Source organism: Schistocerca gregaria, chromosome 1, assembly GCF_023897955.1.
Source record: "Schistocerca gregaria isolate iqSchGreg1 chromosome 1, iqSchGreg1.2, whole genome shotgun sequence".
NCBI lineage: Eukaryota > Metazoa > Arthropoda > Insecta > Orthoptera > Acrididae > Schistocerca > Schistocerca gregaria.
The window spans coordinates 975,463,428-975,490,828 of record NC_064920.1 but is presented as its reverse complement, the minus strand read 5'-3'; the positions used below and the strand labels follow the sequence as shown (position 1 = coordinate 975,490,828).

General features: G+C 41.7%; 1 protein-coding gene across 2 annotated transcripts in view; it reads left to right on the top strand.

Annotated features, from left to right (window-relative positions):
* The window catches only part of LOC126277185 (suppressor of fused homolog), a 128,777-nt gene that overhangs the window by 45,259 nt on the left and 56,117 nt on the right, over positions 1 to 27,401 (top strand). The window contains exon 1 of one of the 2 annotated variants that reach the window (XM_049977338.1): positions 20,352 to 20,498. The exons of the other annotated variant lie outside the window; for it this stretch is intronic. Within the exon in view, the coding sequence (XP_049833295.1) occupies positions 20,497 to 20,498 (2 nt within the window). The 5' untranslated portion in view covers positions 20,352 to 20,496. Of the gene's footprint in view, positions 1 to 20,351; positions 20,499 to 27,401 lie in introns of those variants that run through there. 2 annotated transcript variants of the gene reach the window in all.

Below are 27,401 nucleotides of genomic sequence, written 5' to 3'. Positions count from 1 at the left end.
GTGGGTTGGAAAGACTAACGGGAGTTAACGAGGCGGAGCACCACCGAAAATGTTAGGAAATTATTATTCTGGTAGATATTGCTTGGCAAAATATGGCGCAGTCTTCAAATGAATAGTGTGAAAGCCCATACTTATACAGCTATACTTCGAAATCCACCTTACCTTCTTGCCATTCCTGTTCCAGTCGCGAATGGTTCACGTGGAAGAATGATGGTTGCTAAACCCATGTGTGAGTTCGGATCTCGGATTTTCTTTACATGAGATATATGTAGGAAAAACAATATATGGGTTGTTAATAATAATCCAAATATCTTCACCTGATCATTACTGTAATGTTGAGAATGACGTCCCATGCAAACATTGTACCAAATATTTCTACCGTCTCACACAATGGCCTTGAGTGTGTAAGTTGGACACTGTTTCCTTAACTTTATTCCACAATTGACTCCCGCGTATAGTCACTACAGTTCAGTCGACTGAATCATGAAAATCCCGTAGTACATTTTTCCCCTGTGGATTGGTACCGGTATGAATCTAACCTAATTTGCAATAAAATTCAAAATTTCTCTGCACACTGAAACATGCTTGTTATTTGAAACGGAGAGCCGTGTAAACAAAACACACGTAATGTCTAGCGCAACTCAGAAACGTATAGTTGGCCCTACGGGCACTTCTATTTGTGTTGTACATTACTGGCTTGGATTATATTAGTTACAATTTCTGACCTTTCCTTGATGTATGCATGAGAACGTTAAATCCGATAAAAATGGTTATAATGCCCAGGTGATTCCTGACAATATATCGATGTAGACCAGAGTTCCGCAGCGAGCTCTTAATGTCGAGAAGTGTAAGGTTGTGTAGGCTTTGACTGACTTTACCTAAACACATGGGAGTAACAGTATGAGGAAGTACGAAAGTGAACGGTCAGGTACATCAAATAGAAGGCATTAATTTATTGATGAGGTGCTATGAAACGGCAGTTGATCTGCCAAAGGGATCACTTAGAAAGCTCTTATACTTTTTACACTGGAACGTCGCTCGTGTGTGTGGGACCCGTACAATGCCTGACCAACAAGGAATGACTTCATCAAGGAATCCATTATGGGATTGAGACGTGCAAGAGAGAGAAATACCAGCAATGGGGAGCAGCAGTGGCACAGATGGCTTGTGCGAAAAGCCTTAGAGCTAGACTGTTGCCAACGTGGTCCTCTGTGATGGACACTGACTGTGCAGTCGCTTCGCTGTTGACTGCACCAGCACACTGACAGAAGTAGGGGAGAGTGACCCGGCCGGGTGTTGCCGTATGAAAAAGACTCTGTCCCAGCAAGAAAACAGTAGACTGTCAGGTTCAAATGGCTCTGAGCACTATGGGACTTAACTTATGAGGTCATCAGTCCCCTAGAACTTAGAACTACTTATACCTAACTAACCTAAGGACATCACACACATCCATGCCCGAGGCAGGATTCGAACCTGCGACCGTAGCGGTCGCGCGGTTCCAGACTGTAGCGCCTAGAACCACTCGGCCACTAAAGCCGCCGACTGTCAGGGCTGTCACTGTTGTCTGTTGCCACCCTAAATAGCCGTTCCTCCAAAAGTTGTGTCGTCCTTACATGCGAGTTGCGAGGGATCTCTGCAGACCTACTACGTAACCATTGCCTAGTTGCTGCTAACCGCCAGCTATCTCCAAAGAAACATAAACCTGCGCTCCTGGCATCCTTATTCAAACCAAAGAATTCTTGAAACGGTGACCGTGTCCTGGTGACCACCAAGTTTGAAAGGCATTGGCAGAACCGTGACCACCAATAATTACAATTTGAAAGGCGTTTCAGAACCTGTCCCAAAATTACTCTTGTACAGAGGGGATGGTATGTAATTTCCTTCTTGTAGTGAAGCAGATTTTTTTCTAGTAATTTGTAGCCTAATTCCCTAACAAAATAAGTGCATTACAGCGCTTTTTTGTCTTCCGTAAATTACCCGTCCGGCGGTCAGAACGGTGAACTTAATATGTACTGGTGGTGAACAAGCTGCTGTAGGCAGGTTCGCCCTTAGACTTGCTGCAATGTGAGCCCTGAAAAGCTCGGGGCACGCTTGGCGGAGCTCACAGCTCACGTTGCAGTTGTGGCGCGCCAGCCGTCCTCTTGTAAGGCAGTACAGGCAGCCCTATTACCGCAGGATGCTACCCGTGTACTGGTAGGGCAAGGAGGGGCGACGTAGCTGGTGTTTGGCCGGCCCTGTAAATATCTACTATGTCTCATTATCTCTGCCTATTTGTTTAATTTATCACATGTTCTAGAGTTTCAGCAGCACAGGGGTAAGCACGACTCGAAACCCATGTTGCTGTCTCCCCGATTCATAATACTGGGGGAGGATTGTCCCGTTAATTCTCGTTTATAGTACAAATCAATTCACATTCCAATTACAACACTGCACAGCAAGGCACCGAATATTTTTTTCGTGTTCAAAACAAATTATTACCATTCACCTCGGCTCAGTTTTAGGGATATATGATTTCTAGATATGCTGGTCATTTTTAACCTCTCTAGAAAAATTGGAATTTTGAAGCTTTGTAAAATACCTCTCATTTTTTGACATGTGAGCCATTTAATCACGTCTGGGAGCAAAGAAGAATCGCAGGGAGCAGTGTCGACCGAGTACTGAGATGCGACCCAGTTCATGCAGTTTTCAACTTCAAATGAATGTGCTTTTGAGTTGTGGTGAAACAGCAACTCCTTCATTTTATTATCGAAGCAGTCCGATAACTCAATGTAGTGTTGTCAAAAGATAGTTATTCTTTCTTTCTTTTCTTATCTAACAAGTCTTAGCGATGCTGCCCATCGTACCCCAAAATATCGTCTGTATAATGTTTTGGCCCCTGGGACCGTTTTTGTCTTGTTTGGAGCAGGTTTACCAGAAGCAACCTATTGTTTGTTGCTTCGCTCTCCACAAAAACACCTTTGGATTTCGCTTAAATGACGCCAAATACAGCTTCTGTGACCACCCACTTTGTCATCTTCAGTAAAGAGACGCACATCAGCCTGAGAATTTCTTCGCCGTCAACGTGTCGTTTACAGTATCTGTGAACATTTGATCTCAGCTACTTAGCTGAGATTAGGAGAGTTATGGCGTGGACTTTTCAATGATTTCGTCGGTGGGCCTAACCACATCTGCGCGGCTTCCTGAGCGATCCTCATCGAAAACGGAAGTTACACCACATTTAAATTCGTTGAACTAATATCAAGTTATTGAAACTGATGTTGAATGTCGACATAAACACCATCGAATTTCGTTTTGTCTCGTCACGTGTTTTTCCACCCCAAAGCAAAAATCTCATCACTAAACGTTACTGTACTTTTCCCATCTCTGCAAAAATCCCGAAGCTTAACTTACTGAAATGGCTGTCAAATCAAAATTAACGTTGTTTTATGTCGTCTATCAGTTGGCTTTACTCGACGGATATTTAGTGAACCGCCGTCGTAGTATCCATTATGGTTTGGTTTACCACTAGTGACTTTTCTTTATCATATGTAATATTTCCTCTCAAATATCTTTATCTCATCCGGATTTTCTTCTTTTAAAGACTTGCAGTTTTCAGGCTTCTGAAATTTCTTCTGTTTTCACATTCGTCACGAAGTAGAACAAGTTCCGCCGAACTCGTGCAATGTCAGTATTACTCAAGTGCCATGCCTTTCTTCAGTACGGATGTAACGAATACTTAAAGTTTTCATGACTGACTTGTTGGCATTTTAATTTGTAGTCAGCATTTGGCGACATTTTTAATTATTCTTCTCATGTCGCACTTTAACCAACAATCAACCAACCGTAGAGTAGGCATTGTTGGACCATAAATTGCTTCATCACGCAGACTGAAACCAGTAAACCTATCAGCGCAACACGACGTTCACTTACATGTATACTAATCAAAATTGTAATCGTTCGAAGGTGATCAGTAAAAGTTCGATCATTATTTTGTGTGTGTGTGTGTGTGTGTGTGTGTGTGTGTGTGTGTGTGTGTCGCTAGGTTATGTATGGCGTCTTGTCTTGTCGTCCAGTAAATTACTTCTACGTGGCTGCATAAATCCCATAATAGTATAGAATCTCGAGGACATGAAGTACGTCAACGGTGGGGGTGTTCCCTTTTCTTTTATTAATGAGAGAACGTCATTGACGTTATTGATTATTGATTCTTGCTTCAACAGATGGATGGCGTATGTAGTTATCTTACACAAGAGAGGGTAGTAAGAAGGAAACACCGAGCGAAGTGGCGCAGTGGTTAACACACTGGATTCGCATTCGGAAGGACGACGGTTCAAACCCGCGGCCGTCCATCTTGATTTAGGTTTTCCGTGATTTCCCTAAATCGCTTCAGGCAATGCCGGGATGGTTGTTTTGAAAGGGCACGGCCTTCCCCATCCTTCCCTAATCCGACGGGACCGATGATCTCGCTGTTTGGTCCCTTCCCCTAATCAACCAACCAAGAAGGGAACAGGACTTCCAGTTCTGCGCAGTAGGTATGAGAAACAGAAAAGTGATATACGATGGGAGAAATGCGATGCAGTGCAGTGATCTGTGACTTGTCGTATGTGAAAATGTACAAGTTGATATACCCGACCGAGCCAGCTCTTTTAATTTTTTTACGTTTGTGCAGGGAACATTCCTTCGAAAGCTGGAACAATGTATTATTGATTCGGCCGGTGTAGTTACTAAGCATACACGTCATTCTACAATAGGGCTGCAATTTGTTTTTACGCATGTGTTTACCGTAGGGCTGTGCTTTTGTTTTGAACTTAATGTTGCTCTACAAGCGCGCGTGTTATTGATGCGGTTTTCCTTTTTAGTGACCGGGTAGAGGTCACCATTAACTCGTTTCGTCCTTATCAATAACCGGTTCTCGCGGGTTGGTGGTAGTCTTATCGGTATTCCAGCATAAATAGCCTAGACACAGTTTATCTCTGTGCCCCCTGCACGCTTCTCGCTTATGACTAGTTGCTTTCTGCGATGTTTATTTTCCGAAACTTCAACTTCAGGGTCAAATTGCGTTTCTGTACCAGTGTTCAGCTAAGAGAAAAAATCATAAGCTGGAAGTCCCACAGTCTGCTCGGTTTTCCCAGTTTCGTTATTGGTTCAAATGGCTCTGAGCCATTGTAGGCTGTGCGTCTGGGAAACCTCTGGAGATAACACGTTCGTGGAAGGTTGCATTAAAAAAAAAAAAAAAAAAAAAAATGGTTCAAGTGGCTCTGAGCACTATGGGACTTAACATCTATGGTCATCAGTCCCCTAGAACTTTTAAACCTAACTAACCTAAGGACATCACACAACACCCAGTCATCATGAGGCAGAGAAAATCCCTGACCCCGCCGGGAATCGAACCCGGGAACCCGGGCGTGGGAAGCGAGAACGCTACCGCACGACCACGAGCTGCAGACAGTATCGTTATTAATTTACTCTGTAGCACATGGCCCCTACTAACCACATTTCAGAATTAACGCATTTGCGTGACTGACGTCTGTGAGAATATTTCTTTCTACCTAAATATATATATTTAGAAATGTTTCCCTCTTTTGTCCGGATGCTGAAAAAGATACGCTTCGTTTGCCTTTATTTTCATTTGTTTAAAATAAGTGTTAAAAAATCAGAAAACATCAATGTTTCACGCTCAAAGGTACTCTAGAATGGTTTCTTCAAATGGCTCTGAGCACTATGGGACTTAACATCTGAGGTCATGACTCCCCTAGAATTTAGAACTACTTAAACCTAACTAACCTAAGGACACCACACACATCCATGCCCGAGGCAGGATTCGAACCTGCGACCGTAGCGGTCGCGCAGTTCCAGACTGAAGCGTCTAGAACCGCTCAGCCACACCGGCCGGCGTTCTCTAGTTATCACACTGCTCATTGTGCTAAGCAGTTCATTTTACATCAACTTGATTTCCAAAACTGTACTGACGCATGCGTCTCGCCAGTGCCTATATATTTGTCAAACGTCCTTAAGAATTCGAGAACATTCTAGAAAGAACATTCTAGCCGGACTTGGGCATTTCGGCACTGGATGTTCAGCTGTTTCACCCTTGAGGAGTCGATTGGTACAATACCCTCGTTTGCCACCCGTATCTTCGAACTCGACAAATACATTTCCAAACCAAAACCTTCTTCGTGGTTGACGGTTGGAGGCCTACCGTACCGTATAATCCCTATGAGGGCTGCGGGGGCAGGTTGCTGAGTCTAGCGGCACGCACGGAGAAACTAAGCCGACATTTATTATTTATATAACTTTCTGGCATACCCCTTTCATGATTTTTCAGGCCCTTCTTTGGAATAATGTCTTATTTCTCGAACATATCAACGAGGGGTAGGTTTTGCGTGTTTGTAGGATGACTACCAAAAACGTTGGCACCAACCTACCACAGAAGTCACGGTTTCCCCATGTGTGACCATTTTTTCCCATTAACTAGCAGTAAGTTGAAATATAACTGCCAGACTCAAATAATATTCCTCTTTGTATTCAGCTTTACAGTGTGTCTGTGGTTTAGTAACGCCTCAGGTTTTCTTATTTCAGCCCAGTTTCATTTTTTTCTCCAAGCGTATGTGCAGTACATCTACGTACAAGGTAGCACCTAAGAAAGGCCATCCCAAATATTTGCTGGACTAGGAAATGTATCGATGCGCGATTTTCGCCAAGTTATTTAGTGATGTATTACGACGAAGAAAGGAGCCTGTGATCACTGAAGACAGTGTTACAGGTCACCCAAAAGACGCAGCGTAACACACACGTGTAATATTAATAAACGTAAGTCCCCATGGTGATGGACCTTTGAAACGCTTTGCGGAAATAAACAGTGACTTGTAACAGTAATCTTGTTGTTCCATTCGATAACGCTGACATTTGATGAATTCGGTGACATATGCAAGCAAGTTTGAACATTTGTAGGTGCCAGGTTGTGATACTGTTCTCTTTTCGTGATGACGTGACAGTGATTTATGGTGCTGTTATCTTGTTACAATGTGATCAAGTTCCACAAGTTATTCTGTTTAAGTCCTCTTCGAACATGCTTTCCAATGCCACAAGAAAAAAGTATTCACACTTGGGTAAGTGCAGACCACACATTATTTCTAATAGACCCAGGTTGTGTTGTAATAGGTTTGTGAAATCCTTGTACATAATAGATTTATCTTTGTACTTAGTTGCTTAATATAAGCTTAATTGCTTAATAGAAGCCCATTGTTCCACACGGGGAATGGGAGACTTGATATTCTGTTATTGTCTGGCAAGTAGAAGCAACTGTTGAGCCCGTATCTTGTAAGTTGAAAAATATCCAGAAAGTACTAACAGAATGTGTTCTTATTTGTTTGCTGCATTGTGTAGTTCTTTGACATATTTTTTTTTTTTACGCGGTTTCCATACCTTCGACTGAGGAGATTCGGCCACCGAAGTTGTCATTTTCATTCTACTCGCAGACTATCAGAAAATATAAAACGCATGCAGCCCATTCTACTCGCAGACTATCAGAAAATATAAAAGGCATACAGACATTTTATGAGCCTGACTTCGTCGGATGTCACTTCTTCGTTAGATTTAACTTTCGTGGTAGCTTATTCTGCAACAGACAGTTTTTGAGTGATATTTTGTTTCGGCTTTCTTACGACATTAGCACAGATTGAGTGTATTTCTTTAGTAAATATTGCGAACTATTTCATGATAAACTTTCAGTCTGTTATTGTGAGTGTGGTTCTGCGGAATGCATTCTAAGGTAATAAAATAATATATAATATGAAGTTACTTATAACTGTGAATTTTTGTAGATACCTATCAATCAAGAACGTATGAAATATTAATGGCAATTTTTATTGAAAATAGATATGAAATTTCGTGATCTTATCTGGAAGGATAGAATTTCACAGTCGTTACTCACATTAGTTTTTATTTTCCTGATACATGAACCATCTACGTATCAAATACAAACGGTGAGGTTATTCATAGTAAAGCCTACAATAATTAGAAGTCCTTTCCACTTCTAATTGCTACCAGATAAGATGGATGTTATTGCCATATTGAATACTACTACCGGCAAACAAAGTACAGTTTTCGATATTCCCGTGGTGGTCGAAATTTTATAATACTGCCTGCCACGCTTCTATTATAGGTCGGTTGTTCATGACGGCAGCGGGAGAGATGTGTTTTCACAGTAGCGAAGATAACCGCTGCTCATAGTTTTTAAGGTATGCGTTTTAGAATCTATTTTTTTCTTGTTTTGTTCCATACTACCACATCTCAAAAATATGGAATACTTCAACAACATGTATAGTACCATTAAAAAAAAAGTTCTGTCATAATTTGGCAACTGTAACGGCTGAAAATTAATTGCTTATCTCAGAAAATTTGCCACATTGCCCTCTATAATTTAACGAAAACCGCAGCACTATGTTTTTATTCGTTCTGGATATATTTAGGTTGACCTGTCTAATAGTTAGGTGCCGCTCCCTGCGAATGTAACTCAGAAAGCAACAGTACGTGGCGGAGTGATGAACGTAGCAGAACTTACATAAATCTACCCGGTAAGATATTGCGAGAACCACTTCATCTTTCTCCCAAACGTTCCCATTTGACATCCGTGAGCACCTGTGTTAGACCTTTTACGATCGTAGCAACGAATCCCTAAATTCCTTCGAAGTTGATACGGACTGCAGACGTAGGTTGAGTACTCAAGGACTCTTCGCAGTAGTTGTTTTATATTAGATCGGTGCACAAGTTAGCAGCGTTTTTCCGTAAGTTTAATATATACAACAGATACATATAAAAGAGACTTTTGTCACCAACAGTATATTCTCCTTCACTATCTACAACAGTCTGACAACGCTAAGGTAACTTTTCGATTACGCGACTGAAGAACTCTTCGAGCCATGTTCAGTGCGCATTTTTATGCGGAAAGGAATTTCTTTGGAGGTTGTTCGACAGAGATAGGAAATGGTGAAAATCTGGGGGCGCAAGATCAGGTGAATAAGGTGTGTGCATAATGTTTTTTGTCACTAGCGGAAAGCAGATGGGCATTATCGTGGAAAAGCATCGCCTTACGCAGTCTTCCTGGTCGTTGTTCTTGCATTTTGTCTGCAGGATATCTCAGTTGTTGACAATAAATGTCAACAGTGATGGCTATACCTCGGGTAAGCAATTCGTAGTACATCATGCCGTCGCTTTTCCACCAGAAGCACCGCGTTATCTTTTGTGGATGCGCGCAGTTATTTGTATGGAGAGTGCCACTTTGTTTGGGCTTGACCATTCATTTCCCTTAAGTTAGCATAAAGACATCATTTGTCGTCATCATTTACGACACAGGATAGGAATGGTCGATGTTCACGAACCAATTGATGACGAGCGAGCAGAGGTGCTGGAATGGACTGGGCACCCGCTGATTTTTGTGGTTTTAGCTTACAGCATTCGGTACGCACACACCTGATTTTTTAATTTTACCCATTGCATACAGTGTCGCACGATGGTGGAAAGATCACAGTTCATCACGTTTGCCATTTCTCGAGTACACTGACGTGGATCGTTATAGATTACTACGTTTAAAAGATCTTCGTCAAACCCCGAAGGGCTTCCTCAACGTGGAGTGATTAATGTCAAAACAATCCTGCTTAAAACGAGAAACCCATTTTCTTGCCGTGCGCTGCCCAGTGGTATTATCCCCATACACGGCGCAAATGTTTCTGGCTGCTTCCGCTGCTGTCACCCCTCTATTGAATTCAAACAGAAGAATGCGTCGGAAAGGATCTGATTTCTCCGCTTGGTATTCCATTTTCTAGCGTCCACAGCTCCACTCACTAACTCCAGATGACAAAATGACAATTTGTAAACTCAGATAGCAACAGTGCATTACAAATAAAAAAATGACATTCGGTAAAAAAAAGCCGTAGCAGCCGGCATACCAACATGCAAAACAAAACGCTGCGAACTAATGCACCAACCTAATACGATACACTGATCTACCACACTGCCCCAGAACTGTTGCAACACATCTTCTGTTCATCTTTCCTACTGCGGATGTTACGTGTTCGCCTCATTTTATGTCGCTTCTTAGTGCACCCATAAATATTTAAACGGTGTGATGGGCACCAGAATTTTACTACTAATCAAACGGTTGGATGCTGTCGATGTGCGGACATTTGCCACGATTTTACCTGCTCTGAGGGGTTGGGTCCCTTGTGTTCCCCTCCTCCTCCTCATCGCTTACTGAGCCTTATTACCACTGATTTACTTAACATAGAATCAGAATCTCTTTGGATTTTTCCGCCACATGTCTAGAGAGAGTTTTGTTGTGGAAACTATTAAAGGCATATCGCATTGAAATCCGCACCAAATTTCGAGCCTCAGTAATCGCATTCTTGAAGATTTTGCGTTCGTCTAAATTATACGTGCCTTTTTCCGTGGTCCTGCAGGAGCTTTCTGTCGTGTTTTGTGTACCATGGGGGATCAGTTCGTCTCTTATTTATTTATTTGGTATGAATCTCTCTAGTGCTGTTGATACTATTTCTTTGAACTTAAGTCATATCTGGTCTTCACGTACATAGTTTGGAAGGATTGGAGACCGTCTCTTAGAAAGACGTCAACCGAATTTTTAGTTGCTTTTGTAAATAGATATATTTCGCGTTTAATTTTGGTGAATTTCTTTGTTACGGAATTGAGCCTCGCTACGACTGTGTGTTCACTAATCCCGCTATCCGTCGTGATGATCAGGATTATTTGTGGCTAAGAGATCAAGTTTGTTTTCGTAACCATTTAAAATTTGAATGGCCTCTTGAACTGATTCTACAAAATAATTTTTAAAAAAGCATTTAGAACAATTACGGAAGTTGTTTTCTATCTACAATAGGATCTGAAAATGAATTTTTTTGTCAACATACGGAAGGTAGATGGGAAGTGACTGTCAGCTACAGGGTGTTACAAAAAGGTACGGCCAGACTTTCAGGAAACATTCCTCACACACACACAGAAAGAAAATATGTTATGTGGACGTGTGTCCGGAAACGCTTACTTTCCATGTTAAAGCTCATTTTATTGCTTCTTCTCAAATTGCATTAATCATGGAATGGAAACACACAGCAACAGAACGTACCAGCATCACTTCAAACACTTTGTTACAGGAAATGTTCAAAATGTCCTCCGTTAGCGAGGATACATGCATCCACCCTCCGTTGCATGGAATCCCTGATGTGCTGATGTAGCCCCGGAGAATGACGTATTGTATCACAGCCGTCCACAATACGAGCACGAAGGCTCTGAGCACTATGGGACTTAACATCTATGGTCATCAGTCCCCTAGAACTTAGAACTACTTAAACCTAACTAACCTAAGGACATCACACAACACCCAGTCATCACGAGGCAGAGAAAATCCCTGACCCCGCCGGGAATCGAACCCGGGAACCCAGCACGAAGAGTCTCTACATTTGGTACCGGGGTTGCGTAGACAAGTGCTTTCAAGTGCCCCCATAAATGAAAGTCAAGAGGGTTGAGGTCAGGAGAGCGTGGAGGCCATGGAATTGGTCGCCTCCACCAATCCATCGGTCACCGAATCTGTTGTTGAGAAACGTACGAATACTTCGACTGAAATGTGCAGGAGCTCCATCGTGCATGAGCCACATGTTGTGTCGTACTTGTAAAGGCACATGTTCTAGTAGCACAGGTAGAGTATCCCGTATTAAATCATGGCGGTGAATCGAGGAAGTACAGTACATACTGACGAAACTAAAATGAGCTCTAACATGGAAATTAAGCGTTTCCGGACACGTGTCCACATAACATATTTTCTTTAATTGTGTGTGAGGAATGTTTCCTGAAAGTTGGGCCGTACCTTTTTGTAACACCCTGTATAACTGTATGAGTAGGATACCTATTTGTGATGAGACTCAAGCTTTCTTTGAACTGCTTAGCAACTGTTTCACCTGAGACAGTGGATCGGTAAAAGGAGCCAGTTATTAATTTATTCTGGTTGTCGAATATAACCTCTGCCCATACTAAGTCACAGGAACTATCTGCTTCAATGTCGCTTGTGAGCTGGAACACACATTACATTATTTTTCCGTAAGTTGTGCTTCTTGTTTCTGTTGTAGTGCAGATCATTATAATTACGGTTTTTACCTCGAAAACCTAGGATCTCTGTGACGCTGTAAATACCAGATCTAAACAATGTAGAACAACAATGTACCTTACAAGCATAGCATTCTGTATTACTTCATTTCCTTATTTCTAACATTTTAAAATTGTACGTCGACTTTAGATGACATGTCAATCATAGATGTTCTTATCTCCATTTAGTGAACGTATTTTCAGTCTGTTTTGAACGTTTTCCCGCTACACTTTATTAACTAATGTTTCGCCGCAAGGGATACGAATTTAGAGTAAATTAATATTGAGTATGTCGTTCTTCTTTTCAAACATTCACATACCCATTTCTTCTTTCCTTGTTGTCTTTTGGGCATGCAGTTGTAGTAATTAAGGTAGGCACAAATGTAGTGATCGAAAAGAAATGATTAGCGTACATTCGCATTCTCTTTACATCGTTCCTTTTTTGTTGCTCCCATGGTGATGGACTGTTTCTATCGCAATCAGTAAGCTGAAAGAAAGCTACCGTACAGACAGAGGAATCTGTATTTATACTTGGCAGAACTAATTACATACTGACATAATCGTCGGTATTGCTTTCGTTTTCCAAAAGTTATAAATATTTCGATTTCAGTGTATTTCGCCAAGATGTCGAAGAAGAAGGTCCCTTACGTACTGGTTGTATCGAGTAAGATGTGGAGACGGCGGATTGAAAGCGGACAGTAGTAGTACGAGAAAGGGCGTCCCTTACATGAAAGATCGCTACCTGGCGAAGGGCCAAGTGTGGCAAATGTCCGGCATTCGATGCTATCGGACATCTCGGCGTCGCAGTGCCGTACGGAAATTTGTGTGTGCACCGGCTCACCCAGGCGGTCGGCCCCTATCGGACACGCACGTCTGCCGCAGAGGCCGCCCCGCTGCTGGGGGACCCAGCCCTTCTTTTTATTTCCGTCCCTGCCGTCCACAGTCGCGTTCCAGCTCGGTCGAATGCGCTTCGTGGGTGGTCTCGGACGCTGGGCGCCTCGGCAGCAAACAAACGCCGTCCGCCGCTATTTTCGGACCTTCACATTCCTCCTTTGAGCACTGTCCGGTCCTTGAAGTATACGTCTAGCACCTAAACGTCCTCATTTAGTTTCATTATAATTTTAGGGACTCGTACCCTACTCTGTAAAAACGGAACCCTTATTGGCTCTCCTTGTTGTCGTCTATCTGTCCGACTGTTAACCCCCCCCCCCCTTTTTTTTCAGAAAAGGGTATAGCTATCATGTTGAAATTTATGTAACATTCTAAGTTTTACGGTCCCTTCGATATGGCAAGAACAGTTAAGTCAGTGCAATCCAAAAATAGTCAGATGTGTGATACTTCAAGATTCGCAATCTTATTCATCAAACTCTAACAACCATACCACAACAAAGCTCAAAAATTAATTATGATTGTAGTGTTGCTTACCCTGCTAAGTATTGCATTTTTGGGCAACAACAAAGTTATATTATGTGGCAGGTGTCATTAGAGCACAGTTAATAACTCAATCGTCGAAAATCTAGGTAGTGATGATTCCAAGCTCGGATGCAAAAAGGCCTAGGTGTTATTCTGCGATATTCAAAAGGTTTATAGATGTGTTTCATAAACCATTATTCAAGATTAAACTTTTGCAAGTTAGGACACTGGTGATGTAAAAAAGTAATCAGCACTCTGAATTTAAGTTACACTTCTTTTTTATTACCTCGTTCCAAAACATCACTGCACAATATAAAACATACCTGAAAATATCTCCCTGACTCTTAAAGTTCACATTTCATAAACTGACTACAATTTGCGTCTTTTTAACGACCAAAACTTGACTCTCTAATAACCACTTACGCGCCCAAAAATCAGAGTTACAAGTACGTCAGAGATCATAGTGACAAAAGAAAGAATACACATAAGAATAATATCATCGCAATATATACATATCGAAGTACCTCTACATTAATGAAATCAAATCTGAATGTTGTCACAGAAATATGTTAACTATTTTACAGAAACACAGTAGAATATTGCTGGTATCGTGAGGTTGAGGTGAGGTGCCGTAATGGTTACGTAATTCAAGTACCATTACAAAACCCTGTTCGGTACTCTTCCCGTTGACCCAGAATCAAGAAATTTTACAAGAAGAAAGGTTTCACAGTAAAAGTGAAGGGGAAAAATGGTTAATTTGTAATTATATCAAATTAAAAAAGAATCATTTTTGTTTTTGTTTCTGTTATCCGTCCATATGTCTGGCCGTCTCTTAAAACCCAGTTTTCTCATGAACGAGGCCGGATGTTGTGGCGAGCGGTTCTAGACGCTTCCGCCCGGAACCGCGCTGCTGCTACGGTCGCAGGTTCTAATCCTGCCTCGGGCATGAATGTGTGTGATGTCCTTAGGTTAGTTAGGTTTAAGTAGTTCTAAGTCTAGGGGACTGATGACCTCAGATGTTAAGTCACATAGTGCTCAGAGCCATTTGAACCATTTTTGAACATATATGACATGCAATAGAAGATACATGTTACACAACATAAATATCAAGACTGGGGCAGCTACAGGTTCAAAATGGTTCAAATGACTATGAGCACTATGAGATTTAACTGCTGAGGTCATCAGTCCCCTAGAACTTAGAATTACTGAAACCTGACTAACCTAACGACAGCACACACATTCATGCCCGAGGCAGGATTCGAATCTGCGACCGTAGCGGTCTAGCTGTTCCAGAGTGCAGCGCCTAGAACCGCTCGGCCGCAGCAACAGGAAACGTGCCTAAGAACCCGTCAGTGCGTAACAAAGAAAGATATTCTTCATTTTTCTGTCTCGGTCTTTATGTTCAACTTTTTGCGTTGCCAAGAACTGTAGATTAATGGCACTCAAGATCATGTCCTGATGCTTACTCTCTAGTTGACAATACTAAGGTGAGATGATGATGTGACTGAGAAACTGCCTTGTATTCAAGACAAATTGATTTTATGTTTCCATCTCATCATCTTGGTTAGGTTTTCTGTGATTTCCCTTAATCAATGAATGTGAATGCTGGAATGATTCTTTTAACAGGCCATTGCTTCTTTCTTCCACATCCTTCTCTAAGCTAGTGCTATTTGTTTAAGGTCCTTACTATCAATGTGTTAATCGCGAGGAAACTCTATCTGATATGTAGGGACACCTTTGATACTAGCATTATAGCTCATTACAAAATTACTGCAAAATAGTGAAGAAGATTATCCAGAAATCTAAACACCTGCATAATGAGAAGAAGATAAATTCATCCAGCACTGAAATAAAAAAAAAAAATTGGGTATAGTTAAGTCAGAGACAAGTAGGACCAAAAATGAGGAGGAACAAATAGCACTAAAAATAAACGAAACCTGGTAACAAATTCATGTTGTGTTGCAAACCACTTAAACAAGTATTTTGTGTCTGTTACTGATAGCATGGGTTGTCATGTTCAGTAAATAATGCAATGGAATATCTGAGACCAGTGCACACAAGCACCCAAAGAAATAGAATCCATCATCGAGATATATGTGAAATGTTAAGGTGTATGGTCGCTTAGCGGTGTGAAAAATTTGAGCTTCTGAGTCAATGCAGTCAAACGATATGCCCTTATGTGTCATATATTTTGATACTAGAAAACTCACCCATCAAAACCTGTAGCTGAAATACTTATATATACATGTCGGTCCTGGTGTTATAGTGTTCATCGGAGCTGTAGCTCAGCGCGTCCGCTCAGAGGCCTGGTCACTGTCTGTAATAAATAAATAAATAAAAATAAAAAAAACTAAGTGCAGCTCTCATCGATAGATGCAAAAGATGTCAGGCAACATCCGCAGCGAAACGACGACGAATATACCGATCGGAAGGGGGGGGGGGGGGGGGGAAGGAGTAATGTTCGTGCCTGGAAACCGAGAGGTTGCGTGATCGAATCCAGGGCGACCACTTATTTTTTAGTCAACGTGTAGTCATCACATCTCAATGGTTTGAAGAGTCGCTAGAGGCCACACGTGGATCGGGTTCCACTTTAAACTGTAGGTCCCCTTTCCCCGGTTGGATAACTGGAGCAGTTGCGGGACATGCAAGTCGTCGAAATGGGATCCAGTAGAAAGACTTGCACTAGGCCATTGTACCAAACTCAGTTGCTATCCACATATAGACCTACACGCACTAGTCCGGTTTTTATTATTATTTAACTAGCGCCCTTGATTTCTTCGTTCGTGTAATGCTTCTCCCATATATACTTTTTTATTTATGCAATTGCTTCTCCTGACAATATTTTCGGGCCCTCTCTTATATCTAACCAAACGTTTTTAGTGAGTCAACATTGCAGTATCTTTAGTACAAGCGATAAAATGGAGAAATCAGCAGAAGACCCAAAAGTGCGGATCTACAAAGAAGCTGAAGAAGCAGTGAACTATATCTTGAACTGTTGCAGAAGATCACTCAGACCGATTACAGACAGAAGTGCTATGACACGAAAGATCCATTTGAACACAGGCCAAAATTGTCATCTGCCGGTGGCAAGGAACTGGTGGGCTTACAAGCCACAAAAGTAGTCAACAACGAACATACTAAATTACTACGGGCTTAAGACGAATCGAATGCTATAACACAGTACATCAGACATCACAATTTTGTGGAAAAAGTGTGTGTGGGTCGTTGACATTACCATCCCAGGTTATGGCAAACCGACGAGAGGCAACTTGAAAATCTTGCCAGAGTCGAAGAGTTGAAAATCGGACTACAGCTACTGTGCTGTGAACCAGTGAAAGTGGTACCAGTGGTTCTCGGCACACTGAGAACACTTCAAAAGATGTAATGGACATTCCAAAATCATTGGCATGGATAAAATGTTCATTTGACTACTACAAAAAACCACATTACGGCAATCTGTACAGGTTACCCAGCAATATATCACGCAGTCATAGACGCTTGACAAAGTATCACACATTGATCTCATCTGTTGTGTTTACTGTTGTAGTAAGGGTAATACACTGAGGAGCCAAAGAAACTGATAAACCTGCCTAATATCGTGTAGAGCCGTCGCGAGCACGCAGAAGCGCCGCAACATGACGTGGCAAAGGACTCAACTAATGTCTGAAGTAGTTCTGGGAGGAATTGACACCATTAATCCTGCAGGGCTGTTCTCCGTAAGAGTACGAGAGGGCGGAGATCTCTTCTGAACTTCATGTCGCAAGGAATCCCATATATGTTCAATGATGTTCACGTCTGGGGAATTTGGTGGCCAGCGGAAGTGTTGAAACTCAGACGTGTGTTCCTGGAGCCACTCTGAAGCAATTCTGGACGTGTGGAGTGTCGCATTGACCTGCTGAAATTGCCCAAGTCCGTAGGGATGCACAATGGACATGAATGGATACAGGTGATCACATAGGATGCTTACGTATGTGTCACCTGCCAGAGTCGTATCTAGACGTATCAGGGGTCCCATATCACTCCAACTGGACACGCCCCACACCATTGCCGGCCGGGGTGACCGAGCGGTTTTAGGCGCTTCAGTCTGGAACCGCGCGACCGCTACGATCACAGGTTCGAATCCTGCCTCAGGCATGGATGTGTGTGATGTCCTTACGTTACTTAGGTTTAAGTAGTTCTAAGTTCTAGGGTACTGATGATCTCAGATGTTAAGTCCAACAGTGCTCAGAGCGATTTGAACCCACACCATTACAGAGCCTCCACCAGCTTGAATAAGCCCTTGCTGACATGCAGCGTCCATGGGATCATGAGGTTGTCTCGATGTCAGTACACGTCCATCCGCTCGATACAGTTCGAAACGAGACTCGTCCGAACAGGCAACATGTTTCCAGCCATTAACAGTCCGACGTCGGTGCTGACGGGCCCAGGCGAGGCGTAAAGCTTTGTGTCGTGCAGCCATGTACACGAGTGGGCCTTCGGCTTCGAAAGCCCATATCGACGACGTTTCGTTGAATGGTTCGCACGCAGACACTTGTTGATGGCCCATCATTGAAATCTGACTTCTTCCATGTTGAACGATTCTCTTGAGTCGTCGTTGGCCTAGTTCGTGCAGGATCTTTTTCTGGCAGCAGCGATGTCGGAAATTTGATGTTTCACCAGATTCCTGATAATCTAATCACGGTACACTAGTGAAATGGGCGTACAGGAAAATCCTCACTTCACCGCTACCTCGGAGATGTGTCCCATAGCTCGTCGCCGTCTATAATACCACGTTCAAATTCACTTATATCTTGATAACCTGTCATTATAGCTACAGTAACCAATTTAACAATTGCGCCATATACTTGTTATCTTATATAGGCGTTTCCGACATCAGCGCCGTATTCTGTTTATTGGTATATATGTATATGTATTTGAATACGCATGCCTGTACCAGTTTCTTTGGCACATCAGGGTATATTTTTTCTGTTTACTCATGTGCACATGGGGCTTGCAATATTTTAGAAAGGACAGCATTTTCCCCATGGATTGTTTTTTCATTTACTTAATCTTGAACGTATTGAATTAAAAATATATCAGTTATTAACTTTATATTGAGCAATTGTGAGTAATGGTATGTAGCAGAAATGGCAACAGCACAGAAGGACTCAGGCTGAAGAAGAAGTTGATTTATCTGAGGATAAGCGAGAAATAATAGGATAAGAGTAGCAGAAGCTTTGGAAGGAAGGAAACTGAAGTACATTAGGGCTGAGAAAAGTATGGTTAGTTTACAACGTGAATGATGTACCAGTTCGCTATTGGAGTGATGGAAAGCAGCTGAAATATGAAGAGAGAGATAATAACAAATGAAGCGTCATCATCAGTTTCTTCTTGAACGCAGAGTGGTTTTGGGTAAGACGCAGATTATAGGGTAGTTTGTTCCAGCATCGTGTGGAAAATTTGGAGGAGATGGAGAAAGATTCAGTATTGTGCAAAGTTACAGCCAAAACACTATACTTAACCGATGTCGTATTGCTGTTACAGAATAACAGATATGTAATAGTCAGGAAGAGGAATAGTCAGAAGCCGACGAAGAAAACAGGCGTGTGAAAAAAAAAAAAAAAAAAAAAAAACACAATAGCAGCATGTTACATCTCATACGCAAGCATTCGTAGCTGGCTCGAGTAATCTGCAGTTTCATTCTTTTTCCATATTGAACTGTATCATAGGAATAAACAGTGGTAGGACTAAAGACGCTAGACTAATTAGTCTAATTGATTAATTTGAGGTGGCAGTATTTCTTTAAATCTTGCTTGCTTGTTGGTAAGAGAGATTTCTTGCATTCCGCAAAAGTCTGTTCTTTCCAGTTTAGATGTTAATATAATATGATGCCGATACCTTGTACTGTTTCCTAGTAGGGGAAATGAATACTGTCAAGAATTATGCGAGAAACGGCTTCAAGGAAACGCCCGATCATAGTGTGTTATATTCTGCAAACAACTGTGCAGGGCGTGGTTGGGAGTATTTCCCGCTGTACCACACACAAAGGTTTCCTCCCGTTCCATTCGCGTGTGGAGCGTGGTGCATTCGTAGCTGGCTCGAGTAATCTGCAGTTTCATTCTTTTTCCATATTGAACTGTATCATAGGAATAAACAGTGGTAGGACTAAAGACGCTAGACTAATTAGTCTAATTGATTAATTTGAGGTGGCAGTATTTCTTTAAATCTTGCTTGCTTGTTGGTAAGAGAGATTTCTTGCATTCCGCAAAAGTCTGTTCTTTCCAGTTTAGATGTTAATATAATATGATGCCGATACCTTGTACTGTTTCCTAGTAGGGGAAATGAATACTGTCAAGAATTATGCGAGAAACGGCTTCAAGGAAACGCCCGATCATAGTGTGTTATATTCTGCAAACAACTGTGCAGGGCGTGGTTGGGAGTATTTCCCGCTGTACCACACACAAAGGTTTCCTCCCGTTCCATTCGCGTGTGGAGCGTGGTAGGAAATGACTACTTTAATGCGTTATGCGCGCTGTAATTAATCTTATTCAGTCTTCACGGCCGCTACGGGAGCCATACGCAGCAGTATTGTAGTATATTACTAGAGTCCTCATTCAGTATTAGTTCTCGAAACTCAAACTTCGTTCGCACAGGCCTCAAAAGGCACAACGATGCCGACCGACTGCCGCGTCTTCCTCAGACGACACGCGTCACTGTGTGCAGATATGGATGGACCTGTCGTCAGCATACCACTGTCCCGTCCGTTTCAGCTTCGTGACCGGAGCCGCTACTTTTGTCAAGTAGCTCCTCAATTGGCCTTCAAGGGCTGAGTGCATCCCGCTTGCCAACAGCGCTCGGCTGTAGGTTACGGCTCGGCAGACCCGGACAGTCATCCATCCAAGTGCTAGCCAAGTCCGACAGTGTTTTTTTCGGTGATCTGACGGGAAAAGCCGTTGGCAAATACTGCTTCTTCGAACTATGTAAGTAGTCTGTCTTCATGCGTCTGCCGTTTCAGAGTTTTCTGCATCTCCATCGCGCTTTGTCTTGTTCAGATAAGCCATTCGAGCGACACACTCAGGCAGTATTCTAGGGTGGGTCGCTCGATTGTTTTTCAAGTAGTCTTCTTTGTGGACTGATATCCTTTTCCCTAGTATCCCACAAGTGAACCACCTGCTTTACCCCCGACTGAGCGTCGTTCCATTTCATATTCCTATAAACTCTTACACCCAGGTATTTGTATGACTGATACCATTTGTGACTGATTCATGTAGCAATAGAAAATTAAAGTTCTTATACTTTTTGAAGTTCACAATTTTTAATTTCTGAACATTTATTTTAGTTTATGAACATTCAAAGGAAGCTGCCAATCTTTGCACCACTTTGATATCTTATTAACCCTAGGACGCCCTAGCCTTTTTTTCTAACTTGGATGCCCAAGGGGGGGGGGGGGTATTCGGCGAGCCCACAGGTGTTAAATAAGACGAAAAATTACATCTTTCAAAATGGTTTATGTGTTTTAACTAAGGCATCGGTTTATAAATGTTAATTGTTATAAATATTGGATTGAGTGAATAAAAAATTGAGATATTACAATAAAAATTACAGATGTGTTCATATACAATATACTACTCTGATTCCTCAACTTCAAGGCAAGAGACACACTTCACAATTTTTTCTGAATGAGTGTTACACACATGTTTATGACACTGTCCACAATACTGTTTTGGTTTACTTAGATTGTTGTACTTCTGTTTCTTCGTTTTAGCTTTTCTTACACAAATATGGCACCGACCTTTCCCTGCTGGAGGCTGACATGCTTCTGTTGTCACTTCTTTGATTTTCTTTTGTAGAATAGTCTCCATTGATTGAACAATTTGGTTAGATAACCCTCTTGCATTGGCACTTCTTTCGTCTACCTGCAATTTCACTAGTTCCATCCCAGCTTGCAGAAGATAAAGTTTCCGTTTGTTATGTTTCTTTTCATTCCATCTTTTATGTTGCTGGATGAATTTGGTGCTTGCATTGATAGCACAAATGTCGATGAGAGAGCAAAATACATATAGAGGCCATCTCTTTGTTCCCCTCTTGCAGGTGTACGTACGCGCCATTTGATCAATGGTGTCAAGTCCACCTTTAGTGGGATTATAATATGCATTTATCTCTCCTCCAACAGTGTCTTTATCTTGGCGCATTGTTGACAACACCAGTAAGTTTTTACTTGGTTTCCTTTTTGCTGTGTAGGACACCAAAGTTACTGGAGGCCTACGTGTTGGGAACTGCACTCACTGCAAGTTTACGAAATAAATAACAGCTGACTGACATCAACAATCACTTCGTTTGAAAGTAAACCGATTGTTATGAATATCAACAATACCAACCAACAAGAAACAAACTTGCATTGTTGTAGAGATGAGTAATACGAAATCCTACTAAGGAAAATTTTCTATAGCATAGAAGCCTAAGGGGGGGGGGGGGCGGTTGTTGGACCCATAATAAGTTTGTTTATTTTTTTCTTTCAAAGCAGGATTTTATGTAAAATATATTGACACTAACGAGTCATAAAATAGCCAACAAAAAATAACTCAAAGGGAATATGTAATATAAAAGCTACTTGGGCAAACGCAGGGGACATAAAAATGGTGGGTTCGACGAACTCCCGCCCCCCCCCCCCCCCTTAGGCGTCCTAGGGTTAAGATCTGAGATCGAAAAAGTTCAAAGAACAGCAGCACGTTTTGTATTATCGCGAAATATGGGAGAGTGTGTCACTGAAATGAAGTGATACATTTGAGCTGGACATCAATAAAAGAAAGGCGTTTTTCTTTGCGACGTAATCTTCTCACGAAATTCCAATCCCCAATTTCTCCTGCGAATGCGAAAATATTTTGTTGACACCGACCTACATAGGGAGAAACGATCACCACAATAAAATAAGGGAAATCAGAGCTCGTACGGAAAAATGTAGATGTTCGTTCTTTCCGTGCGCTATACGAGAGTGGAGTAATAGTTTAATTGTGAAGGTGGTTCGATGACTCCCTCTGTCAGCCACTTAAATGTGATTTGTAGACTATACATGTAGATGTAGGTGTAGATGTAGACAGAATATCTCTTAAACTTGTTCCCGGAATTATAGACAATTACCTCTTGTGCAAGAAGTGTAAGATTATTATCAGTATTCTCTGCCAGGCAATTAATGTACAGATTGAACAGCAAGGGTTCAAGCTCAATTCCCTAGGGCTCGCTTGTAGTTACTTCTACACTTGTGGTGATTTTCCGTACAAGATAATGTACTGCCACTTGCCTACCTTGAAATCTTTAATGCAGTCACAAATATGATTTGGTTACAACTTTTTGGCTTGGTACTCAATCAAATGCTTTTGGAAAGAAATTCTGCGTCTACTTCATTGCATTAAAATGGCTCTGAGCACTATGGGACTTAACTTCTGAGGTCATCAGTCCCCCTTTGCTTTAAACCGTGGCGTTTAGGATGTCGTGTGACGGGTTGGGCTTCCCTTGGCCGATGCACTTAGCCAGTTCGTACTGGTTAGCATAGATGACATAAATAATTCCGTTCGAAATACCTCATTGTGTTTCAGCTCAGAATATGCCGTAAGATTCTACAACAGATGGATGTCAACGATATTGGACGGTAGTTTTGTGGATAATTTCTACTATCCTTCATGTAGGTGGGTGTGAACTATGCTTTCTTCAGATTTCAGGCACTGTGTTTTGTACAAGGGTGTACAGTACATTATTTTTAAAAGGAAGTGCTGTCTCACCCGCAAACTGTGAATAAATAGAATCTGATATGAATTCCATCGGGCGCTGCAGCTCTGTTCAGCTCTAGTGATTTTAGGTGTTTCGACAATACTGTAGTAACAATTAGTAACTGTATCATTCAAGTTTGCAGTGGTGCTAGAAGTAAACTTAGGTAGTAGCTTGGGATTATCATTTTCAAAGGAACAATTAAAAGCGGAGTATAGCATTTATGTTATGCTTTGCTATCCTTAAAGTTGCTGTGTCATTCACGAATGTCTGTATAATAACTTACAACAGAATTTCTTTTGGTTTTGTGAGAGATTCTTCGATTACATCCTTCTCCGGTAATCAGTGAAGACTTGACGCGTGGACCTTTTGATAGCCAAACTATTCGTTCAACACCTACCCATTCTCCTATACTTTGTTTCTCACATTGTGTGCAGTAGCCTCTATCAGTATATCTGTTTCGAAGTTTCTTTGTACATACTGTATTTTGATAACTTCAGAGAATATATTGGAACGTTCGTGCCGAAATGTTCTGTAATGTTTGAACCTGTCGTGATTCAACACTTTAGTGGCCAAGCCCGAACATAACTCGGGCTACAACGCTGTGTTTTAAAGACCGCATCCGAGTATAGCTCGGGCCGCGATTTTCTCGACGTACGAGCCACCTATCGCTCGAAAACTGCGCTCATTTAGTTTGGGAACAGTGCACAGACATCTCGTTACATGTCCCTTGACAGATGCTGCCTTCTGTTGTTACTTCGTAAAATTATTTCGAAATAAACAGTAGCGAACGTTAACAGCTGATGTCGCGAATGGCTGAGCTAGCATGTGATCGCGTTGACGTATTTTGGGCATGTGTTCGTTAGGTTTCGCACTTTGCTGTAATTCTGCTACAAATATGTAGACGTTTGGTGAGTGAGCATAACATTTTGGAAGAAATTTTTTCTTGGTATGGTAATTGTACTTTCTATCATTATTATTTTAAAATCTGTAATCTATATCAAAGAACTGAAGTAAACATGAAAATTGAATCTTGAAGCTTAGACTTTTTCAATCTTACTCTTGAAGATATATCAATTACGTATGTGCCAGTAACGCTTTAAATAACGGCATAACTGACAGGCTTTCTAGGCCCGACATTCTTCTAAGTGGCATTTCTGCGAAGTGTTAAGTAAATCTTCTAATTTCTATCCTGACGATGTTAATTGAATGTGTGTATAAATATCACCTACTGTCACACAATTTCAGATCCTGTGGGACCGTGCTTCTTTTCTTGAAGTGTCAACGTTGTCCTCTGAAACGGATTCTTCAATAAGTATATCTGCGTAAACTTGTCGGTAATAAAGCAAATAGTATAATGTAACACGGCAACAGCACAACAGTTAACTTAATGTTTGCATTTTTGACGTAGGGAAGTATGGTAGGCGCTGCGAACTGCTTCCATAATATGTTGTCATTTTGTTATCTATGTCGCTATTGTGCTGGGAAAGAAGTGATCTAGCATGACGGCAATATGTTCATATTTGGGGATTACTCTGCGTTGCTCCAGAAATTGTTTTATGACTTGTCCTTGTTACTTCATGGAGCTTAAAGCTTGCACCACTAAAAATCATGGAATTTTACGTTTAGATGTTTTCCTCCGTACATTTTTAGAGAACGGACTTCATTGTGTGTTAACTTTGTCGGTGCAGCTAAACATTGTAATCAACTCGAGATTGATACTTTCAATCTGACTCCGTGGTTAACTGGATAAGTGTTTGAGACTTTCCCGACGTAATAACTTCTTCATTGACTCACGGGCGTGTCCTCAAATACTGCTTTGGAAGCCGCAGTATTTCAACGAGACAGCTGCTCGTCATATTCAGGTGCTTACTGCAAGAGTTGTTGTAGAAATCTAATAGGATCCAGGTTTCAGTGCGCACTCGGTTGTTTTTTTCGTAATTATGGCTTCTTTCTCCTTTGGCAATGTTTTTTACGTTTGAAAAATGCAATGCCCACGTTAATATGCGAGGTCGCTTGTAACTATCTGGGCAAGTCGATTATGCGGCCGGAGGAAGGCAATCAAATAGGACCGTGCCAAGTTGATCGCAAGTGTTCTAACCAGCCGTCGGATTCAGGGCGGATTTAACAACCTGTTATTTAATAGCATGCATATGTGGTCGCAGAAGATATCTGTTTTAGTCGAACGTTGAATCCAGCTTCAAAGAGTGCCCTCTAGATAGTTTTTCTGTTGGTGGGAAAAAGTTGATGTTCACACAGTATGTGTGCATTTACTAAGAATGTTCTATATTTCTTCACAGATCATAGGAGTACAACGCCATCACAAAAAATTATTCTGACATGAACGACTTAACTTGCGGAAAGCCTTCGAGACTGTTGCGCACTAATGCCTAGTAAACAAAATAAATACACATAGAATATTCTAATGAATATGCTATTGTATTGAAGACTTCTTAGCAAACAGAACTCAGCAAGGTAAACAAAACTGTTCAGGGTATGTGACCAGCGCATTGTCAGTATGTTAAAGTCTCCAACGTTTCGCCCGGTGGTGCATGCATATGGCCTTTCTCAGGGTGTCGAGTGGACTGTGCTCAGCTCACACCCCGAGGAAGGCCATTCGCAATAGTGAGCCTAAATTTGGAGAATTTTACGTATAGCCAAATCGGTTACATTCGAGAGGAATTTTATTGACAGTGACAGTGGCCGCGGAAACCTTCAAATACACATTCTGCAGCCGCATGAGGCTGTCCACAAAGGATTCAGTAGTGTGCAAAATCCAAATAAAGGATTGTACACACGGCTGTTAGCGATTTCATTCCACAAGATAAATAAAGGTAACGTGTTGCACATAAATAGACGGAAAGAACTAGTATCGTTCGATTATACGATAGGTGATCATTCACAGTCTGAAAGTTCTGAGGGACTGCAAAAAGTGAGTTTCATATGTCCTACGGTAAGGGCAATTCGCAGCAAGAGTGGTGCATTATTAAAAGAGAGTACGTGTTTCGGGTTTCCTGCTGCGGAACGGATGACAGTTGCATGTAGTACGCCAGCGAATGGGCGCAGCAACTGAAAACATACTCGAAAGTTGAAGTACGCGGGGCAGTCAGTTAGCTTCTTGAGGACAAAGGTCTGAACTACCGATTCACCGCGATGTTCTTGCGATATGTGGACCAAGTAACATGTCGCGTCCAGCCTCAGTGAAATGGTCTCTGTCGATCCATTGTGGGCATGGAACAGCGGTTGGTCAAATATTTAACAATGAAATTCGCCAAACAGCCGTGTAATTGAGAAGTTAATTTTATTTTCGCAACCAGTTTTGACAGTTCATTATGCGATCTTGAGGCCCCATATGCACCTCTCAAAAATAATCGATATTGGTATACTTATACCATGTTTCCGGATGTCGTGAATTACCAAGTATTTCCTTCGGAGACTTCACTGGAGTTGCAGTCAGGCCTTCGACGGAAGCGTCATCCAGAAACAGATGGCCCCAGTATGCCAATATCGATTATTTTTTAGAGGTGCACATGGGGCTTGAAGATGGCATAATGAATTGCTGAAACTGGTAGCGAAAATAAAATAAAATAAAATAACTTATCAATTGAACGGCTGTCTGGCGAATTCCATTTTTGAAAATTAGTGAAATGGTGTCAATGATATTTGACAAAGCCGCACTGACATGGGTAATGCTGATGGGGAAGTCTAGATCTAGCGTAATGTGAATTTTATCTGACATACTTTCACACAGTGTTTCTGGCTCCGCTAGCAAGGAGCCGATTTTTGTCGTCCACGAAGTGAACGATTGGTAGAAAGTTCCAACCGTTGCTTAAATAGACTTGGCTACAACGTTGGCAAACAGTGTCATGTATCTGTGTCACTCTGAAAGCTCAGTGCAGGGCTCCAGAAGTTACTTCACGTGAAATAGTAATGCGTAACTTACTTTCTGTCGTCCTCTCCTATCTTGGGTTTTTCGTTCGGAGTAATTGTAAGCTGTAAGAACAAATAAAGGTAGTTGTGGAGAAGGCAGACGTCAGACTAAGATTGTTGAAAGAGTTATGTGAAATAATCATTCAGGCTTGGTAGATTACGCCTACAAAGCCGTAGTTCCACCAGTTTTT